Genomic DNA, 18,071 nt, shown 5'->3' with positions numbered 1-18,071 from the left:
AAAATATCAACAAGTACAAATAATTTATCAAAGTGATAAGGCCTGAGCTAGACAAGAGATTACAAAATAACAACACAATACAATGCAAAATGATCTGGCAATTGGAATCACTAGCATGCACATCTACTAAAATTTGGCCTTTGACGCATTCTCAAGATTAGAAGGGCAATTGGTGCTATAGATGGCCATATGGCCCGAGCCCGCGGCCCGCCCAAGGCACAGGCAATTTGGCCCGGCCCAAACACGGCACAGCCCGACTGGGTCATGCTTATGCCGGCCGGGCCCGATAGCCATGACGTGCCTAGGTTGCTTCCTCGGCACGGTGGGCCGGCACGGCTCGACACGACCAAAGAAAAATAGTTGAGGGACCTATTGTAGACTTAATTCAGCCATTTGAGATACAACCCAAAGACATGAGGTATACAACATAGACTTATTCCAGCAATATAAGACACATCCCAAAGAGATGAGGGAGCAAAAATAGACTTATTCCAGCCATATAAGACACATCCCAGAGAGATGAGGGAGTAAAAATAGACTTATTTAATAGAGAAGCACGACAGGCTATCGTGCCTTCGGGCCGGCATGGCACGGCCCGAGTGCTAGTGGGCCGTGCCTGGGCCTGACGTGCAGCCCGTGGGCTGGCACGGCATGGCACGGCACGAAGTACCAATCATGCCATGCCGACGCAACTTCCCTTGGCACTAGCCCAACCGTGCTTGGCCCGTGCCATTCGGGCGGCCCATTTGGGCATCTATAGCTGGTGCTGTACTGTCCCTTCTGGTTGCAAAATAAACACATCTATTGTTTTTGCAATGCCTCTTCAACCGGATTACTCTTGCTCGTCCACGATTTGCCCTGAGAGATCAGGTGGAAGAGCATCATCGTGATCCTCAACATGGTCCTGCAGCACCCCTGCATCTGCATCCTCAATATACGGAACTGCAGGCATCCTGATGTTCTCTATGCATGTGCACTCATGATGGAAAACATTATCCTGCAAATACATGGCAACTATTATTTATTGCCTGCTGCAATAACATCTTCTCATATATACTATCTATAACGCGGAGGCCATGAACCTCGCTGACGACCATTGGCGTAACAGTTCGGCGATGAACCTTGACGATGACCAGTGGTGTAACGGTGTTGCGACGAAGCTTGTGGAAAAAAAACCATCAGCTGGTTCTTATATACATAAAAATGGAAAGTGCAAAAGCATTTACATAGAAATAAATCAATTCCACATTTCCACATAATTAACCAGCTTGACTTTCTGTGCGATCAAAGATGGAAAACTCAATCACATTCTTTTCAAAGTGATCCTATAAGGAAATGATGTGTAATTTAAAAATGGATTGGTGAAAAACAACCAGATCTGAATTATTTCTTGTCATGTATAGCCCGTTAATTTGATGTGACATCTAGTTTTACCTAGCACTAATTCCAAAGCAGAATGATGATGGATGATGTTGAAGCCCAGGCGTGATTAGAAACAACCCATTAATCAAGAGCTTGACACTGTGATACCACAAAAAAGTATAGACCGCCCTAGAAACTTATTTTGGATGTTTCTATGTGTTTCTTCTTGAAATAATAAGAGGAAAACTTAAAATTAGCGTGGGAGGGCTAGGTGGGTCGGTTAAGGGGTTAGCCCAAGGCCCAACCAACTCACCTTTCTCCCCAAAACCCTAGGGAGGGCGTGCTCCATCCACTTGGCCGCCTTTTGCCCCCACCATCTCCCCCTGGTCAATCTCTCTCCTACCCCCATCCCATCTTGTTGTCTCTGCATCTAAAAAAGAGGAGAAATCGAGGATTAGGGAGAAGGGAAGAAGCGAGGAGAAGGGGGAAAGAGAGGGGCTTCAACAAGGGGACATATGTAAGGTTTTTCTCCTGTCTTGGTTGTGTTCTAGGGAGTAGTTTAGATTAGGTGTTATAGGTGATAAAGTTGGATATTAACCGAGTTTTCCCTCGGACTAGGGTTGTTCTTGTATGGTAGTATGTTGTTCGATCATATATATCTCTAAGTTGATACTTCTGCGAGTTTTCTTTGTTTTAAAGGAGATGCTACTGAAATTTCTTTTTTCTTTTTTTGGCATGGTTGTTTGGATGTTTAGTGGCATCTCAGGATTGTTGTGATTCCTGGGGTGTTACAGGCACAAATTCCCTCTACCCAAGATCCCTTCCCCAGTGATGCCGAAGCCGAACCACCATGCTTCTGCCACCTCCGCCTCTACTGCAAGCGGCAACCCGATGGACTCCACTGTGTCCTACCAGGGTGGGTTAGGACACAAGAGTAAAACCAAGATCAAGAAAGGCAAGGAGAAGGGCTCATCTACAGTACCCGCAGTGTACGATGTCAACGCCGACATCGAAGAGGAGTACCGCTTATTCTTAGAGAACGTGCGTGTCCACGAGAATGAGGACTTTGTACTGGAGTATGACGGCAAGGTGATTAGGTATGGGGGAGAAGAGATGGATGACGATGATAGTTGTATAGAGGTTTCGATGAAGGAGAAGGAGGAGGTGTTGAAGGCTTTGGTGATCTCTTCGGACGATGAGTCTCCGACGAGTCTACGAAGAGTCTATGAGAACGATTCCTCTCGGCAAAAGGTTACTATATTGTTTCAGTACTTGCCATCTTTTGTTTCTTTGTTTGTTTAGTGTTGCTATGCCTCTCACACAAATGTTGCGCCTAGGTGGAAATGGTGGTGGATGACCAGGAGAAGATGAATGAGAAGAATGAGGTTGCCCTTCGTCTTAAAGGGAAAGGTGGTCCCATAGAGGATGTTGAAAAGGTCAGTTCTCATGGGCCTGTTATCGGTGCCTAGTATCGTGGTTATATCAAATCTGCTTTGTAGTTAAGTCCTTTCAACTTGTCTCAAGGGTGTAAATGTCTAGGATTCCTGTATGGTGCAAATACTCTATAGGCGCACGCTTAGAGCCCATCAAGCCCATCATCCTGGGAGGTAGAGGAGTCTGATTTCTCTTCTCGTTCCTTGGTTCACTCGTCCCATCATCTTTTGTTTGTTCTAGATCAACAGGATTGGCAGAGCCTCTTGCCTTCACCCATCGATCTGTGCATGTGTCCGACCATAACCCTTGTCCCCATCACCGTCTCCATTCCTAGCTGCCCTCCATCTCCTATCTCCCTCTCCATCCCTAGCTGAACTCCTCTGGCTATGTTGCATCCCCATGTCCTAGCTTCTCAAACCTAGCCACCAGGGGTAGTGATATGCCCGCAAGCCACCCCCACTGCCACATGCCGCATAGGAGCAGTAGCTGGCACCAACGATGTGGTCGTAGCTGCGGCCGTGATCGAGAAGACGTTGACCTTTAGGAAGAAAATGAGGGATTTTGAGTATGACATGAAAGTTTTTGGATTTTTCATTTGAAAACTTTGTGGTTTTTGAATGGAAGTTTTTATTTGAATTGAAAGTTTTTGCAATTTTTCCGATGAAAGATTCATATACGAATGAAAGTTTTATGATTTTTAGATAAATGTTTTCATATGTTTCAAATGAAAGTTTTGTGATTTTTGAGATGGAAGTTTGAGGCAAATCGAAAGTTTTGAATACATGGCGATCCTTGAGTCAAAGGCTGGCTCCTTGGTGCTAGCACAAGATGCCTCATGAAAGAAAAATCAAAACCATCACTGTGAGCACGACCTTGTGCGACTTGCATCGTTAGCACAAATGCGCTATCTAGAAACCCCCGTATATGTCTTCTACAAGGTGATTGAAAATAATACTTGACTTTGATAGTGTCAGGGTAATGTATAAGGTATACCTTCATAAACGAAGGTTTATGGTAATATACAGATACCATATAAGGGAAGGTGACTTTGTAATAAAGGAAATTATCTCCCCGAATAGAAAGTGTCAGAGTCCAACTTAGAGGGGCAAGGTCTCCTTATCTTAGGTTCAATTATGGTTCCCTGAGTTCTGCTTGAAGAAGGGGGTAGTTTGCACTATAAATACAAGGACCCCTGGATCAAGGAGGGACACACCAGTACAAACCGTAGTCACTAGCCCGAACGAGATACATCCAGAGCAAGTCGGAGCCATATTCGTCGACTAGATCTAGCCAAGTCATTCTTGGCGGATCCTAGTCGGTGGATTAAGGTAGTCAATCTAATCCCAGTGTAATCTTTCTGGTATTCCACATATAATCCCATATAAACTGGATTAGGGCTATTAACTTACGAGCGGCCCGAACTAGTTTAAATCCTTGTCTTTGTTTTGCTTGATACAGTTTCGTATAGCCTTAGCAACCATTGTACCCCGATACTTCCAAATATCGTAGTCACGGTCTAACCCGTCGACAGTGGTGCACTAGGTAGGGGGCTTTGGTGCAAAAGGTTCTTACGAGATGACTTCAACCTCATGATCTTCCGGCAAGAGCATCCACAGCTGGCCAAGCTTGGGAGATCCAACCCAATAGGCGTTCACATGGATGCAAGTCCGATCCATTGTCTTTCCCATCTACGCAGTCATGCCGATCTCGCCTTCCCAAACAACTTCGGGATCCGAGATTGCCCTGACCAGGCAAGCGGAAAGCAACACTTCGTCAATTGCCTCTCACGATCAATCTAAGAGAGAGACACTGACGAGATAAACTTCCTAAGGACCTCCCAGAGTGGCGAACTCTCAATCAACCTCCAAGGATCAGACGCTGACAAGAGCAACTCGACGGAAGGACTTCACATCCTAGTGCCCGATCCACAAGACATCTACGCACTCATTGATCGGATGCTGGATCATACTTCCCCTATTAAGGCATGGTGCCTGATCCACAGATCGAAAGATTCACCCCTTATAGCTTGTAAAATATTCTTGGATACCACCAAATCCATGGTTCATGTTACCTGCTATCCAATTCACAGATGGCGAGATCGGCCTCGCACTCCATTAGTGCATGATAGCACCTCGGAATCTTAGGACAGGATGGTCAGCTACATCAGAAGGGACCCCCTCAAACCACTCGTCGCCTAAGGATGTATGGCTTAAGGATGTGCATAAGCTCACAGGGTGTATGGCAGCGCTTAGCCGATTCGTGGCTAGGATGGGAGAACAAGGACAACCTTTCTTTGGTTTGCTCAAGAAGCAAGATAGATTTAAGTGGGCAGCAGAAGCCGAGAATGCGTTCATTGCGCTCAAGCGGTACCTGACCAACTCACATGTACTCGTTGCCCCACAAGCTAACGAATAGCTTTTTCTATATATCGCCACAACACCTTATTCCGTTAACACACTAATCATCGTCGAGAGGGACAAAGTGCAACATCCAGCATACTATGCTAGCGAGGCCTCCACGACAAAAAATTCTAATAACGCAAATCCAAAAGCTGCTCTATGCTGTGGTCATGACATCTCAGAAGCTACACCACTATTTTCAGGCTCACAAAGTCACGATTGTCTCATCTTTTCCCCTTGGGCAAGGCCACCTTCTTTGTCGGAGGCAGGACAGAGTCCGAGGTCGCCTGAGTAAGAGCCGAGAACAAGAAGAAGTAGAGCAAACGCTATAATCGGATGAGCCAAGACTGAAAACTCACCCTAGAGCCGCTGGTCTGTGCGAACGTCCCGGATCCGCTGGTCTTTGCTACGAGGGGCTAGCATTTCCTCTTCAAGCAGCTACCCTCAGCGATGTTGGCGGCTCCTTGATTCGACCTCGTCTGCTCTTTGAGGGCAACAGACGCCTAGTGATAGACAACCACACATAGCACTTACGTTCACGATGTTGTCCCGTTCCTGCGCCAGGCGGTCACACACCAGGGTAGGTGCATCGTCGATAGTGGAGACGGAATGGACCACCACTTGCTTGACGCGCCTATCCATCGTCGTTTTCGGAGAATTGCATCAAAACGTCAAAGGAAAATATCAACTCGGGAAAGACTTCAAAGGAGCAGTACCCCGTGGCGAGATCCGTGTCTCGTTGGTTTCCCAGCATATTTGTACATGAGGTGAGTGAGGGCTTGAAGAGGCGTGATCGGATGACGGATGAAGTCTTGGATGACTTCATAACCAATCAGACCACGTTCTCGAAGGTCACAGATTTTGTTGACAAAGGATTTCAAGTTGGGAGTCAGAACTGGATTAGAGATCCAAGCGTGAGAATGGGCATATTTCATTTCGAGTCAGGAATGACGAGGTTTGAAGGGGTTTTATCGGTGAGAAGATGGAGCCAGCTAGACCTCCGGTCCTTTCTCGAGGACGGGCAGTTGAAAGGGATGTACACCCATCTCATCCCATCTCTTAGACGAAGTCCGCAACATCCGGAGATCCTAGAGGACTCCATCCATCTAAGCTCATAAAAGTGTCTAAGTATATCTAGGAAGGGCATAACCCCAAGGTACGCCTCGCATAGATGGACAAAGATACTAAGGAAGCAAATGGAGATAGGGTTCAAGTGTAGGAGCTAGATGTCGTAAAAGTTAAGAAGAAGCAGCAGAAACTCGGAAGGGGAAATGAAAAAAAACCACACTGCACAAAAGATGAAGGACAATGATTTCCCCATGGGTAGCAACATGGTCAGTACCTCTGGATTGGCTAAGAACTTGAGTGCTTGGGAGAGAGCATTCCCGGTTCTCAAATGAGTTGGCCAAGCACATGAATGTTTGGATAAGCAGAACCCAAATGGATCTCAAAGATGGATTTTATAGGTCACATTCGCCGTTTCAAATTTCAAGGAAGTGAGAGATTGCCATCGCGATTTCCTCAGATTCGTTTATAGTTATTTCATGGCATTTTGACTTCAATGCAAATTCATGTTATGGTTCTCGGACATGATCTAACGTGGAACTGGGTCGTAGACTCTGTACCTTGTTGTCGATACAAGAACTATAAGATGAGTACGACATCGAATGCCATGAAGAGGTTTTGGTCAAGGACACGACGAACTCATTTGCATTGAATTTGAGGCCTACTGTCAGGGTAATGGATTAGACATACCTCCTATATGAAGATTTATGGTAATATATGGATACCATATACCTATGCGTGTACGGGAAGGTAATTTTGTAAAAAAATAAATATGGTGGTATGAAAGGAAATTATCTCCCTGAGTAGAAGGTGTCAGAGTCTAACTCGGAGGGGACAAGGTCTCCTTATCCCGGGTTCAATTGTGGTACCCCGAGGTCTACTCGAAGAAGGGGGCAGAGCACTATAAATAGAAGGACCCCTAGATCAAGGAGGAATAGACCAAGACAAACCGTAGCCACTAGCTAGCCAAATCAAGATACATCTAGAGGAAATCGGAGCCATATTCGTCGACTAGATCTAGCCAAGTCATTCTTGGCGGATTAGCGTAGTTGATCTAATTCCAGATTAATCTTTCTGGTATTCTAAATATAATCCCATATAAATTGGATTAGGGCTATTACCTTACGAGGGGCCTAAGCAAGTATAAATCCTTGTCTTCATTTTGCGGTCTAACCCATCGACAAATAGTTCTAAATAAATAGAAACACATTCGCTATCGTCATCTACTTTCAGCATGCATAATAAATTATGGCTCATGCAATTTTTTCTTACATTCCCATGCACTTCCTTGTAAGCAATATTGCCATCGTTCTCCTTTCTACAACCATCCCAATGCCAACTAGCCCCTTTGACCGCTCGTAGGACCTCCTTAATGACATGCGGCAGAATTTGAATTGTAGTTACACTTATTGGACAACATTATTATCAGAATACTAGACTATTATCTAGATTCTTAATACTAGGTTATGTCCAATCTAGTACTAGATTGCTATATTTTGGGATAGGGGAAGTAATTGTGACTATATAGTGAGAACGGGGTTGATGCACTAGTGCTTGAATGAACCATAAAGTATTATCATGTATATTTATGTAGCATTCTTATTAATTTTGCATGCAATCCATCTCTTTTTGCACTATGTTCCTTGTTGCGTCGAATCTATATCAAATGACATAGTTTTTTTTTCCTTGTGTTTGTTTGATTATATGAATATTTTGTGTTTCTCCCATTTCTTTTTTTGATAAATGTTTCTTCCATTTGTAGTTTTTTTCCTGTGTGTGTTTAATTATATGAATATTTTGTGTGTCTCCCATTTATTTTTCTGATATATGTTTCTCCCATTTCTAGTTCATCTTGTCTTAGATTTTGTTTATTTTTCATAATCTTGAAAAATGTGGTCCTTTTAATATCACTATATCATAGTTACTAGATGTTATAATGTAGTTTCTTTTGTTGTGACACATTTATCTTGTTATTGTAGCAGTCACATGGTATTATATGGCCTACACATATAAATGATAGGAAAGAATCTAATTTCAAGATAGGATTGGTTGAAGCTCTCAGCAAACCATTTTGCCAGGGAGAGTATGATAGGCTTTATGGCATGGCTAGTACTCGTGAGCCATTAAAAAAGGAACGCCGGACACGCAGTGGTTCAAAGACTTACTACTCTTCTCATTCGATGGGGAAATCATATTTTGATTGCTACCCAGGTATGCGCAAATGTACTACCTCCGTTCACAAAAGGATGATGTCCTAGAATGAGTTTAGTCAAACCGCGACATGTTAAATCATTAGTAGATGAAATAATATCAATGTTTAAATGTGAAACTTATATTATTAGATTTGACAAGAACAAACTCTCATATAGTTATGTCTCTACTACTTTATATAGAACTGTAGTTTGAGAATGTAATGATAAAACATGTGCATTGTAGGTAATGTCATTGTCCAAGTTGGCATCCTTCTTGAATGTAATGTTTAAATTAATGAAATTTGGGAGCATTTGAAAAATATTATTGTTTTTTCTCACTTTTCTTATTTGCATGCTTTCTTTGACTCTAGATCTCGCGGAACAAGTTGAAGAAACTAGCTATCCCAATCGCTTGGCGCTATTGCGCGGGCTTTTCTACTGGTTGGAGGTAACCTCGTACTATTATTGTGATTGTTAGTAAGTGTTGTGTTCAAAAAATTAAGTGTGCAGTATCTTGTTGCTAATGATCATACTTCTATCTTCTAGTAATGACTAACATATTTCGAGTTTACTTGTACACACTTCTCCCAATGAGAACAGTTTAATTGTTTTGGACTTAACATAAATATTTTCTATTGTTTGCTACACAATTTGTCTAGACCTATGCATGTTGTATGTTGACCACATGTTTGTTATACTTTTTTGCTTTTACAGTATTAGTACTAGCATTGAGTTCATACCATGATGTGTGCATAGTAGCACTATTTTATTTCTTTGTACATTTACTCTTCTTGGCAGGTTTTCTTGATCGTGTATTTTCTTTTGCAGAATGTTGGGAAAAAACACCAATTCATGCCATGGAGAAATGAGCACAAACGTTTCAAATATGTTAATTTATTATGAGACCATATTACCTTGTTGCCACCTCCATATCAGAGTGGGAAGCTATGGAATCCAACGAGTTGTGGGTCGTGAACCTAGCGCCAGTTGCTTGCGCATACCAGTTTTCTTTTGTATTTTTATCTTGTTTGATTGGAGTTATGTAAACTTTGGATTGGTTACATACTTACTTTTCCCAAATGTTTTGGTTGCGATTTGTGGAGATAATTTCACAAGTTCTGATCTCCCTAAAATACCGAGCCCATTTTAAAAAGTGTTAAATTATCAAATCTCTTCCCAAGAATACTAGCAACATTACTTCAGCCACTAGGCGGGCCTGCTCGGCCCATTCAGGTTTGACTCTAACCTAGCCCAGTAGTACACCTCCACGCGATTTCGCCACCGCGGCCGCGGCGGCGCATCGGCGTCGTGATCCCGCGCGGCGCGGCCTCCCCACCGCCCTAGCGCAGCCGCAGCCTTAGCCGCCGCCGCGCCATCTCCGTCGGCATTTGCAAGGTCAGAGACCTCCCGCACCGCTCCCTCCTGATCTCCAATCTACGAGTCAACCATTTGATCGATTTTTCTTGATCTGTTGCGTGCTTCGATTTCATGGCCAGTTGTTTGCTCGGCTTTATTCGGTAGTGAAACCTTTGAATTTTCCCCAACCCAAAGTACTTCGATTTGGTGAGCAACTGACATCTCCTGTTCAGACTTCAGAAGCGGTTGCATGATGATTCAGTTAGCTTGGACCCGCTCGTATAGTGTTATACATTAAAAAATAAATTGTATTGTGTATTCTATTTTTAGAGAAAGAAAGAATAAACTATGTAGAAGCTACAATTCTACTTCAAATAGAGCCGTGCAATAATATTGCACAGAAAAATTCAAGCTATTTATCAACAATAACAAATGTCTGTATGCCAGACCAGACAAGTTCTGTGACGCATCTAAATAGATGCTGACTTTGAACCCTGCCCAAAAATTTTCGTTGGCATTAGATACCTTATAACGAAATTATTCGTCTGAAAATGAATGGAGGTTGCAATTAGTATCATTTTATAAGGGAGCGTGTGTATAAAACTGGAATTCCCTAGCTTATACAACTGTGGTTCAGTGATTGCTTCTTTAGGACATCCCATTCCCAGCAGCCAAGGATCACTGATCATGCAAAAAGGAATTTCCTCTATTTGACTGAATCACTCACGAATCATTGCTATGGAATTCTGAAAATGTTCAAATGAATATATTGTCTCTAGCTCTGAAAGAAAGATTTGTTTTGGCACCATAAACAACCCTTATTGACCTGTACTTATAACCAGCTTGAGATTACATCATTATTAGAGTAAATATTTACAACCTCGCAAGATACCGGAAGAACCTGCTGTTATCATATATGCTACAGAAAGAAAAAACACAACCAAGCACAATCTACAGCCTGATTGCACAAAGAGGAATTTGATTAATAATGGAATGACTTAACATGGTGATGGACTAAGTAAGGTTCTTCTTCGAAAGGTTGTACACACTACAAGATTTTGACAAATGAAGGGGCGTCGTCCCTTGGTCCTGCAAGAGATCGATATAAATACAGATGGTCAACATTATCGGCAGTCACATCTTCATTACCAGAATGGCCACTAATCACTTCAGCCACCAAATTTGGCATTTGCTGAGCTACGTATCTACAGCCTGTCATGGTTACTCTGCAAGAGCTCATCCACAAGAATCTCATATTCCAAAAGTGGCTTAAACCAGAGAGCAATCCCTCGTCACCAAAAGGACATTCCCTGACCTCAAGCTTCTGCAACCGAGTGCATCCTTCAAACACATATCTGAGTGACATGTCAGTATTGCCAGAGAAGGCAACAGACAGAGTTTTGATCGATTTCCCATATTGCCCAATGTACGCGAAGGCCTTGTCCGTGACCAGACCAGAGGTCGAAAGCCTGGAAAGCTTCTTGCAATTCATCACAATTGCTCCAAAACCTTCATCCATTGGCTCCCCGGTGATCCGATCAGGGAGATAAGTTTTCAAAATGCTGAGGCGAAAGACCTCAAGATTAGGGCAGTTGCTGGACATAATGACCATTGCTGCATTTGTCATGCTTCCACAATAGTATGTTAGGGTTTTAAGCTTTTGGCAGCCTTTCGAGATAGTTTCAAGCCCAACATCTGATACTGAGAGATGATGCTCACTCCCACGAAGCAAACGATACACTCGTAAATCCTGGAGATCTAAGCACGTCTCAGCGATGGCAGAAAGGCCATCATCACCTATGGAGTCGCGCACACAGAATGTCCGGAGATTGCCACAGGAGCGAATGATGGGAGCAAGCTGTTGCCCTGTTAAGGTGGCAGAGCTGATGTTGAGGGATGTGAGATTGGCACAAACCGGGTAGATCGCAGGGAGGTAATCTGGATTGGCGTCCTGGAGACCTGAGAGAGAGTGGAGTGACCTGCATGCTGCGAAGTATGTCGCAAGTTCAGACACCGATGGAGGGGCCTCACCTGCAGGGTAGCCAGTCTTGGACCGGAACACACCCGTGCCAAGGTGCGTTAGATTGGGAGCGATTGCCATGAGGCAGCACAGCTGCTCTACCGTCACATGGCGATTCACACCCAGCTGGCACAGACCTGGTGAGCGCGCGACAAGGGCCTCCAGTGACTCAAAGTTGCAGGGCGTGTCAACACAGCTGAACAGAAGAGACTCCAGCGACGTGCTGGGCTTGGGAAACATAGAGATCCAGTCCACCTGCTTGTCCACTGTGTCCTCGACTTTATCATTAATCAGATCAAGCACATGGAGATGCCTGCACTGCTCCGCAATTATGGCGAGGCCGGTGGCACTGAACTTGTCGCAGCTCATCAGTGAGAGCTCCCTTAACTGAGGGAATGACTGCGCGATGAGCCTGAGGTCATTGTCTGATACCGTCATCCGCTTGAGGAAGATGCACTTAAGGTGCGGGTATGCGGGACCCAAAGCAGCCACCCAGGGCGATGCGTATGCACCCCAGCCTTTGGGCACTAAAGTGGAGTCTGCGAAGCATGGCCTGCCCTTCAGAGTGATGGAGCGCAGGCCACGAAAACGCTCAATGACACGATTCGGAGAAACAGCATAACAGTTTCTGATGAAGAGCTCTTGCCGTGTCTCCGCCTCAGCATGGTACCAGTAGCGACAGACTAGCGATGCCATGTTCCTATCACGTGCCGTTGTGAGGAACTGGAGAATGCTTTCCAGCAGTACATTCTCAAGCACATGGTTGGGCTGCGGACACCTCCCCACACCGTCACTATCGCCACTCACCGTCTCCCAACATCGACCTTCCAATCCCATAGTTGGAGTTGCATGTTCTTCGTCTTCATCGCCGTAAAAAACCCCATCCACCAACTGAAAATTGATTCTAGGGTTGCCTGGATGATTGCTAATAGCAGATGTTAATGGAAACTCTACATTGCCCCCACCCCTAATTTTTGCAGAGATCTCCTCGAGGCATGACAAGTGTTCGATGCTGATGGGTGCAGTGCCATGTATATTTTCAAAGAGGGAATTAAAGACTAACTTGAGCTTCCTGAGATTAGGCAATGCATCCGACTCAAATTTCAGCCAAGGTGCACTGCATCTGAACTCCAAGTACTTTAGAACTGAGAATCCCCCCTTGTCAAAGATGACCTTTTCAATGGACGTTGTATGCACATTCAATGACAGAGAAGTGAGGGCAGGCAATCCCCTGAGAATATTAATGCCATTCTTGACAAGTTCCCTTACTGCAATATTTAAAATGCAGAGGTTGTCAAGTTCTCCAATCCATTCGGGAATTTTGGAGAAGATGCAATCATGTAGAAGCCACTCAAATCTCTGCAGAAAACGAGGAGGTGTCAAGAAATCCCAAGCAACAGTTGCATCTGAGGTTCCGGAAACCATATCAACATTTTGATTACTGCTAGAAACTATAGAGAGTGTTTTCAGATTGCTGACTGCCCCAAGTAAAGATCCCAGTGTTTCCATGTTTCTTTGTAGATGTTCAGAAGGCAATGCACAACAGCTGAGACAAATATCCTGCAGGTTGTTCAGATTGCCCTGTGATGAGTTACTGCTCGCATCCAGTGTAATGGTAGATTTCATCTGTCCAATCCAGTCCAGCAGATTTGGCTCTAAGAGAAGATAGAGATGCAGCAAGCCTGGCAGATGGAAAACATCCCATGGAACAGCAGTGAGTTTCGTTTTCATGTCCATTGTTTCCAAGAGTTGTAGCCCTCGCATTTGGTTTGGTAGTTCAATGCAGATATCGCACACAATCTTCAAATATTTCAGTTGAAACAGTACAGAAATCCCAGTGAGGTCTAATGTGTTCTCACCGAGATGACCAACTAATTGAAGGTTTAAAACACGAATAAGCTTAAAGTCTGTAATAGAAGGCATACACCTTAACAGTCCAAAAAAGGTAAGTGAACGAACTTGTGATCTTTTGATATTTGATGGCACCTTTGTATATTTCGAATAGAAAAACTGAACAGAAAGTCGTCGAACCTTATCAATGAGCCCCACATTCTTTCGATAACCATCTATTATCACTATGAAATTCTCATCTGCAGACTTTTGTGCAATTAGATCGCGTACCAAGTCATGAACTGTACAGGATGACACCTCATCATTGTAGTTGATTTCAATAGGTTGGATGAATCTTCTACCAATAAGTTCGTCGAAATATCTTGCTGCAACTTTCTCCATGCCAAGGTCCTTTGTTACATTGATAAAACCTTCAGCCACCCATGCCTTCACCAAAGCATCCTTGCTGATTTTGTAGCCCTCAGGATATTTATTAAGATAGAGCATGCAATTCTTCAAATAATGAGGAAGATTGTTGTAGCAGAGGTTTAGTACTTGTTTCATTCCATCTGAAGTAGAATCTGTCCACAAATCTGGTCTTAAAGAATTGCAAATGTGTATCCATAGCCGCATTGAAACAACAGGCTGACTTGCCAAAAGGCTAGCTATGATGATTATTGCTAGTGGCAAACCACCACATATTTGAACAATTTTATTTGAAGCTTCTTTGAATCTATGAGGACAATCCCTTTCAGAGCCAAAAAGTCCTTTAAAAAATAGTTTTCTTGAGCAATCATCTCCAAGAGGTTTCATCTCAAAAATATACTCCGAACGATGAAGGCAACAATTTAATGCAACACTTATAATTCTTGTAGTTGTTATAATTCTGCTCCGCTGAGTACACTCTGGAAAAGCTTGATTTAGAATATCCCACACAGAAGCAGCCGATAAATTGTCAATGATAATTAAATACCTGCCAATAATATATGCATATTAAATACATTTTGCTAGGCTACTATTAAAATTGATCAGAAGGGAGCTAAACTAAAATAAACTAGCTGGGTGGCCCGCATAATTGTGTGGCTAGCACCATATAAAATCGGAGTAAACTCTTTTACACATAATTTTCTTAAACTTTTTAAATAGTCTATAATCATCTCATTGTCCTAGGATTTTTAAAAAATCAAACCTTTTCGCCATTAGTTCTCAATTTTATAATTGTTAAAAGTCACACCATTTGTCCTTGCTTGCTACTTTGTCGCCCTTTATTTGCGACATGCAATGTTTCTATTCATTCCTCATGGGATCTTTAAAAATCAGACCTTATATTTAGTTTATAGAAGTTTCGTCAAATGCCACCCATCACCCTCCTATTTATTGTCATTGGGTTTTAAAAATCAAATATGATCCTTGCCGGTGTTCTCTTTTTTACTTTGTAGAAGCATGTGAACCGTCACGACCCTACTCCTGCATAGCCTAGTTCTTGTCCACCCTCTTAATCATTGTTGAGATTCTAATAGTTGAAGCAATCGTCAATAGTTCTGTTTCATAGTTTCAGGAGTTTTATCAATCACCAGCACACTACTCCTTTACTGTTCGCCCGCTACCTTTCCAATTATTATATGTAATTCTTGTATTCTAGATGGATTGTTCTTACAACATTCCTAATATTTCTTATTTTTAGTTCGAATTTTGGTTGTTTTTCTTTTTCTAATTCCCAAATTATTTTATTTTTTATTCTAAATTTTAATTAAACTTGTATCGTGTTTTGCACTAACTGTTCTTTTAATATTCCTTCTTTTTATTCTAAATTTTGCTTATTTCTAAATTATATTCTGATTTGAACTATTATTTTTATTTTCTAAATTCTGAATTTATTTCATATTTTATTCTATTTTTGTTCTTCCAATTTCATAATTTATTTCATATTTATTCTAAATTTTAATTAATCTCGTCTTGTGTTCTCTACTTTCCATATTCCTTTTATTATTTTTATTCCAAATTTTAGTTATTTCTAAATTGTATTCCTACTTGAACCCTTATTTTTCTATTTCTATTTCAGAATTTATTTTATTTCGTATTTCGAATTTTAATGGATCTTGTATTGCGTCCTAGGAGGACTCTTATTTCAATATTTCTCTTTTTTATTATGAATTTTAGTTTATTTCTAAATTATAATTCAACATGAACTCTGTTGTGAATAGACTCTTATTACAATATTTCTTATTTTTTTATTCTTATTATATTTTATTTTATTCCTAAATTGTAATCATATGTGAACTCTTTTTTTTTTCTTTTCCAATTTCTGCAATTAGTCTATTTATTATTTTAATTAATCTCTTACTATGTTCTTGATGGACTCTTCTTTCAATATTTTTATTTTTTATTTCGAATTTTAGTTTATTTCTAAATTATATTCCTAGTTCTACCCTCTTTCTTCTTTTTCTCTGATTAATGTGTGATTTTTATTATATATTTCAGTTTATTTCTAAATTGTAATCCTACGTGAACTGTCTTATTTCCTTTTCCAATTTCTGAACTTTTTTATTTTGAATTTTAATTAAACTCATACCGTGTCCTAGATAGACTTTCTCTCAACATTTTATTCCAAATTTCAGTTTATTTCTAAATTGTATTCCTTCCCGCGTAGTTTTGCGTGAAGCTAGATAATTCATGTAGTGTAAGATTTAATATATAGATCTGAAATTTTATTTTTATAAAAAAATCATTATATATAGAAGTATATTTAGATTTCATATACAACTCTTAGGTCCTATTTCTATAAGGTATGGATTTCACATATAAATTTTAGATTCTATTCTATAGTCTTAGATTTCATATACAACACTTAACTTCTATTATAACTGTATTTTATATACAAATATATCAATCAATCTATGCTGTTATAATCTGGACCCACCATGATCTAATGGTAAAATGTTTTTCTTTTTTTATGATTAATGTGGGAATTTCTAGTCTCTACAATGAACGTAGTGCCTTCTTTCAAGCTTGTTTTAATGATATAATAGATTTTAAGGAACAAGTTTTACTGGAAGAAGGATAATAAACATGTTCTAACTTGTGAGTAAAAGAATGTGCAACTAGAATGTTGTTGACTATCAATAAATGTAATAGCAGGTAGTATTTTTGTGTGCCTAAATTGTATGATCCAATATTCACTTCTATGGTGTTTCAGTCAAAAATGCCTATAACACCTACATCAAGTTTGTGAAATATAATGAGAGCAGACTAGCTTACTGAGTGACCAGAAGATCTGCTGTACCTTGTGTGTAAGTTCTAATATTAACTTCTGAGCAAGCTTTTATTTAATTTTGGACATAAGAAATAATATTTATTTCAGAAAATAGCAGCACCTTTTATCTTGTAGATGTCTCCTGATATTATCAATAAGTTCAAGCTCCTTACAATCTTCGTGGGGGTTATTTTGCTGGACCTGGGAGATTATGTCGCAGAAGAGCCTTTTCATATTAGGCTTTTGGGGAACCTGGATGAAAGCTCTACAGTCGAATCGTCCACCAAATTTGTTGTAGAAAAGCTTGGCAAGTGTAGTTTTACCAATACCACCACATCCGACAATAGATACCATCTTGAGCTTTGGATCCCCATCATTGGCCAGCCATTTGATAAACTTGCTCGTCCGCCCATCAATGACTAGGTCAGCAGTTTGTTCATAGGGTGTTGATAGAACATAGCTAACGGACGCATATCTTTGTCTATAGGTGCAACTGTGGAGATCGTACCGTTCGTACCGTTCTATTGCCTCTTGGACATAAATCCTGAATTCCGATATCATGCTTCCGATCTGTTGGTGCCACTTGAGTCTTCTAGGAACACCACTAATCTTCAGATGGTTGATCCTGCAGACAAATCTGGTCTTGGTATTTAGATGGACATGCCCTGCAAGCTTAATTTTGTCCTCAATGTTGTAAGTGTAATCCTCGATATCATAGGACAGCTCACGCACCTCCTTCATCCAACACTTGGCCATTAGGTGAGGGTCGTCCACCTTTGACAGGTCCTCAAGGTATGTGCCTACTTCTTCAAGATCACCTTTAAGGAGCAGTATCCTGTTCTTAACCCCCTTTGGTAGCTTGCATCCTTGATCCAACAGCATGTCCAGCTTGGTAATGAGGCATCCCATAGTGCCTAGGGATGAACTGATTGCCTGTATTACTCTGTTTTTGCCTCCAAATTGTGTAACATCCAAAGATGTGGAGTTAATTGGCGTTATTGCATATACCTGTAAATGCAAAAGGGAAACCATGTGAAAGGGAAATGGATGAACACCCACAAGCAAATGGAGGCATGAAAATTTGGTGATGGTGTTTGTGAAAAGCATAACATCGTTTATCCATCTATTTTTCTTTTCATCTTTTGGGGAAACTAGGTATG

At 41.4% G+C, this 18,071-nt stretch overlaps 2 protein-coding genes across 5 annotated transcripts; one reads left to right on the top strand and one right to left on the bottom strand.

Annotated features, from left to right (window-relative positions):
- Nucleotides 1-1,672: 1,672 nt before the first annotated feature.
- Nucleotides 1,673-9,585, top strand: LOC107277308 (uncharacterized). Of its 4 annotated transcripts, none has more exons than XM_066305585.1 (6): nt 1,673-1,879; nt 2,157-2,613; nt 2,700-2,798; nt 8,339-8,471; nt 8,824-8,900; nt 9,281-9,585. In XM_066305585.1, coding segments are annotated over exons 1-6 (843 nt in total). In that variant the 5' UTR covers nt 1,673-1,877; the 3' UTR covers nt 9,356-9,585. The 4 variants fall into 4 exon arrangements, with proteins under 4 accessions (XP_066161682.1, XP_066161680.1, XP_066161681.1 ...); XM_066305583.1 differs by having other exon boundaries at nt 8,240-8,471; XM_066305584.1 differs by having other exon boundaries at nt 2,118-2,613; nt 8,240-8,471.
- A 150-nt stretch (nt 9,586-9,735) lies between these two features.
- On the bottom strand, nt 9,736-18,018 carry LOC107279369 (disease resistance protein RGA5-like). Its single transcript, XM_066305739.1, has 2 exons — nt 17,033-18,018; nt 9,736-14,631 (listed from the first exon to the last, which is right to left on the bottom strand). Exons 1-2 carry the CDS (start codon nt 18,016-18,018, stop codon nt 10,857-10,859), a joined length of 4,761 nt encoding a protein of 1,586 aa, XP_066161836.1. The 3' UTR covers nt 9,736-10,856.
- Between the last annotated feature and the right edge of the window lie 53 nt (nt 18,019-18,071).

The sequence above is a fragment of the Oryza sativa genome, chromosome 11 (assembly GCF_034140825.1).
Source record: "Oryza sativa Japonica Group chromosome 11, ASM3414082v1".
In the NCBI taxonomy this organism is placed as follows: Eukaryota; Viridiplantae; Streptophyta; class Magnoliopsida; order Poales; family Poaceae; genus Oryza; species Oryza sativa.
The sequence above is the reverse complement of the archived record's forward strand: the minus strand, read 5'-3'. Positions and strand labels throughout refer to the sequence as shown.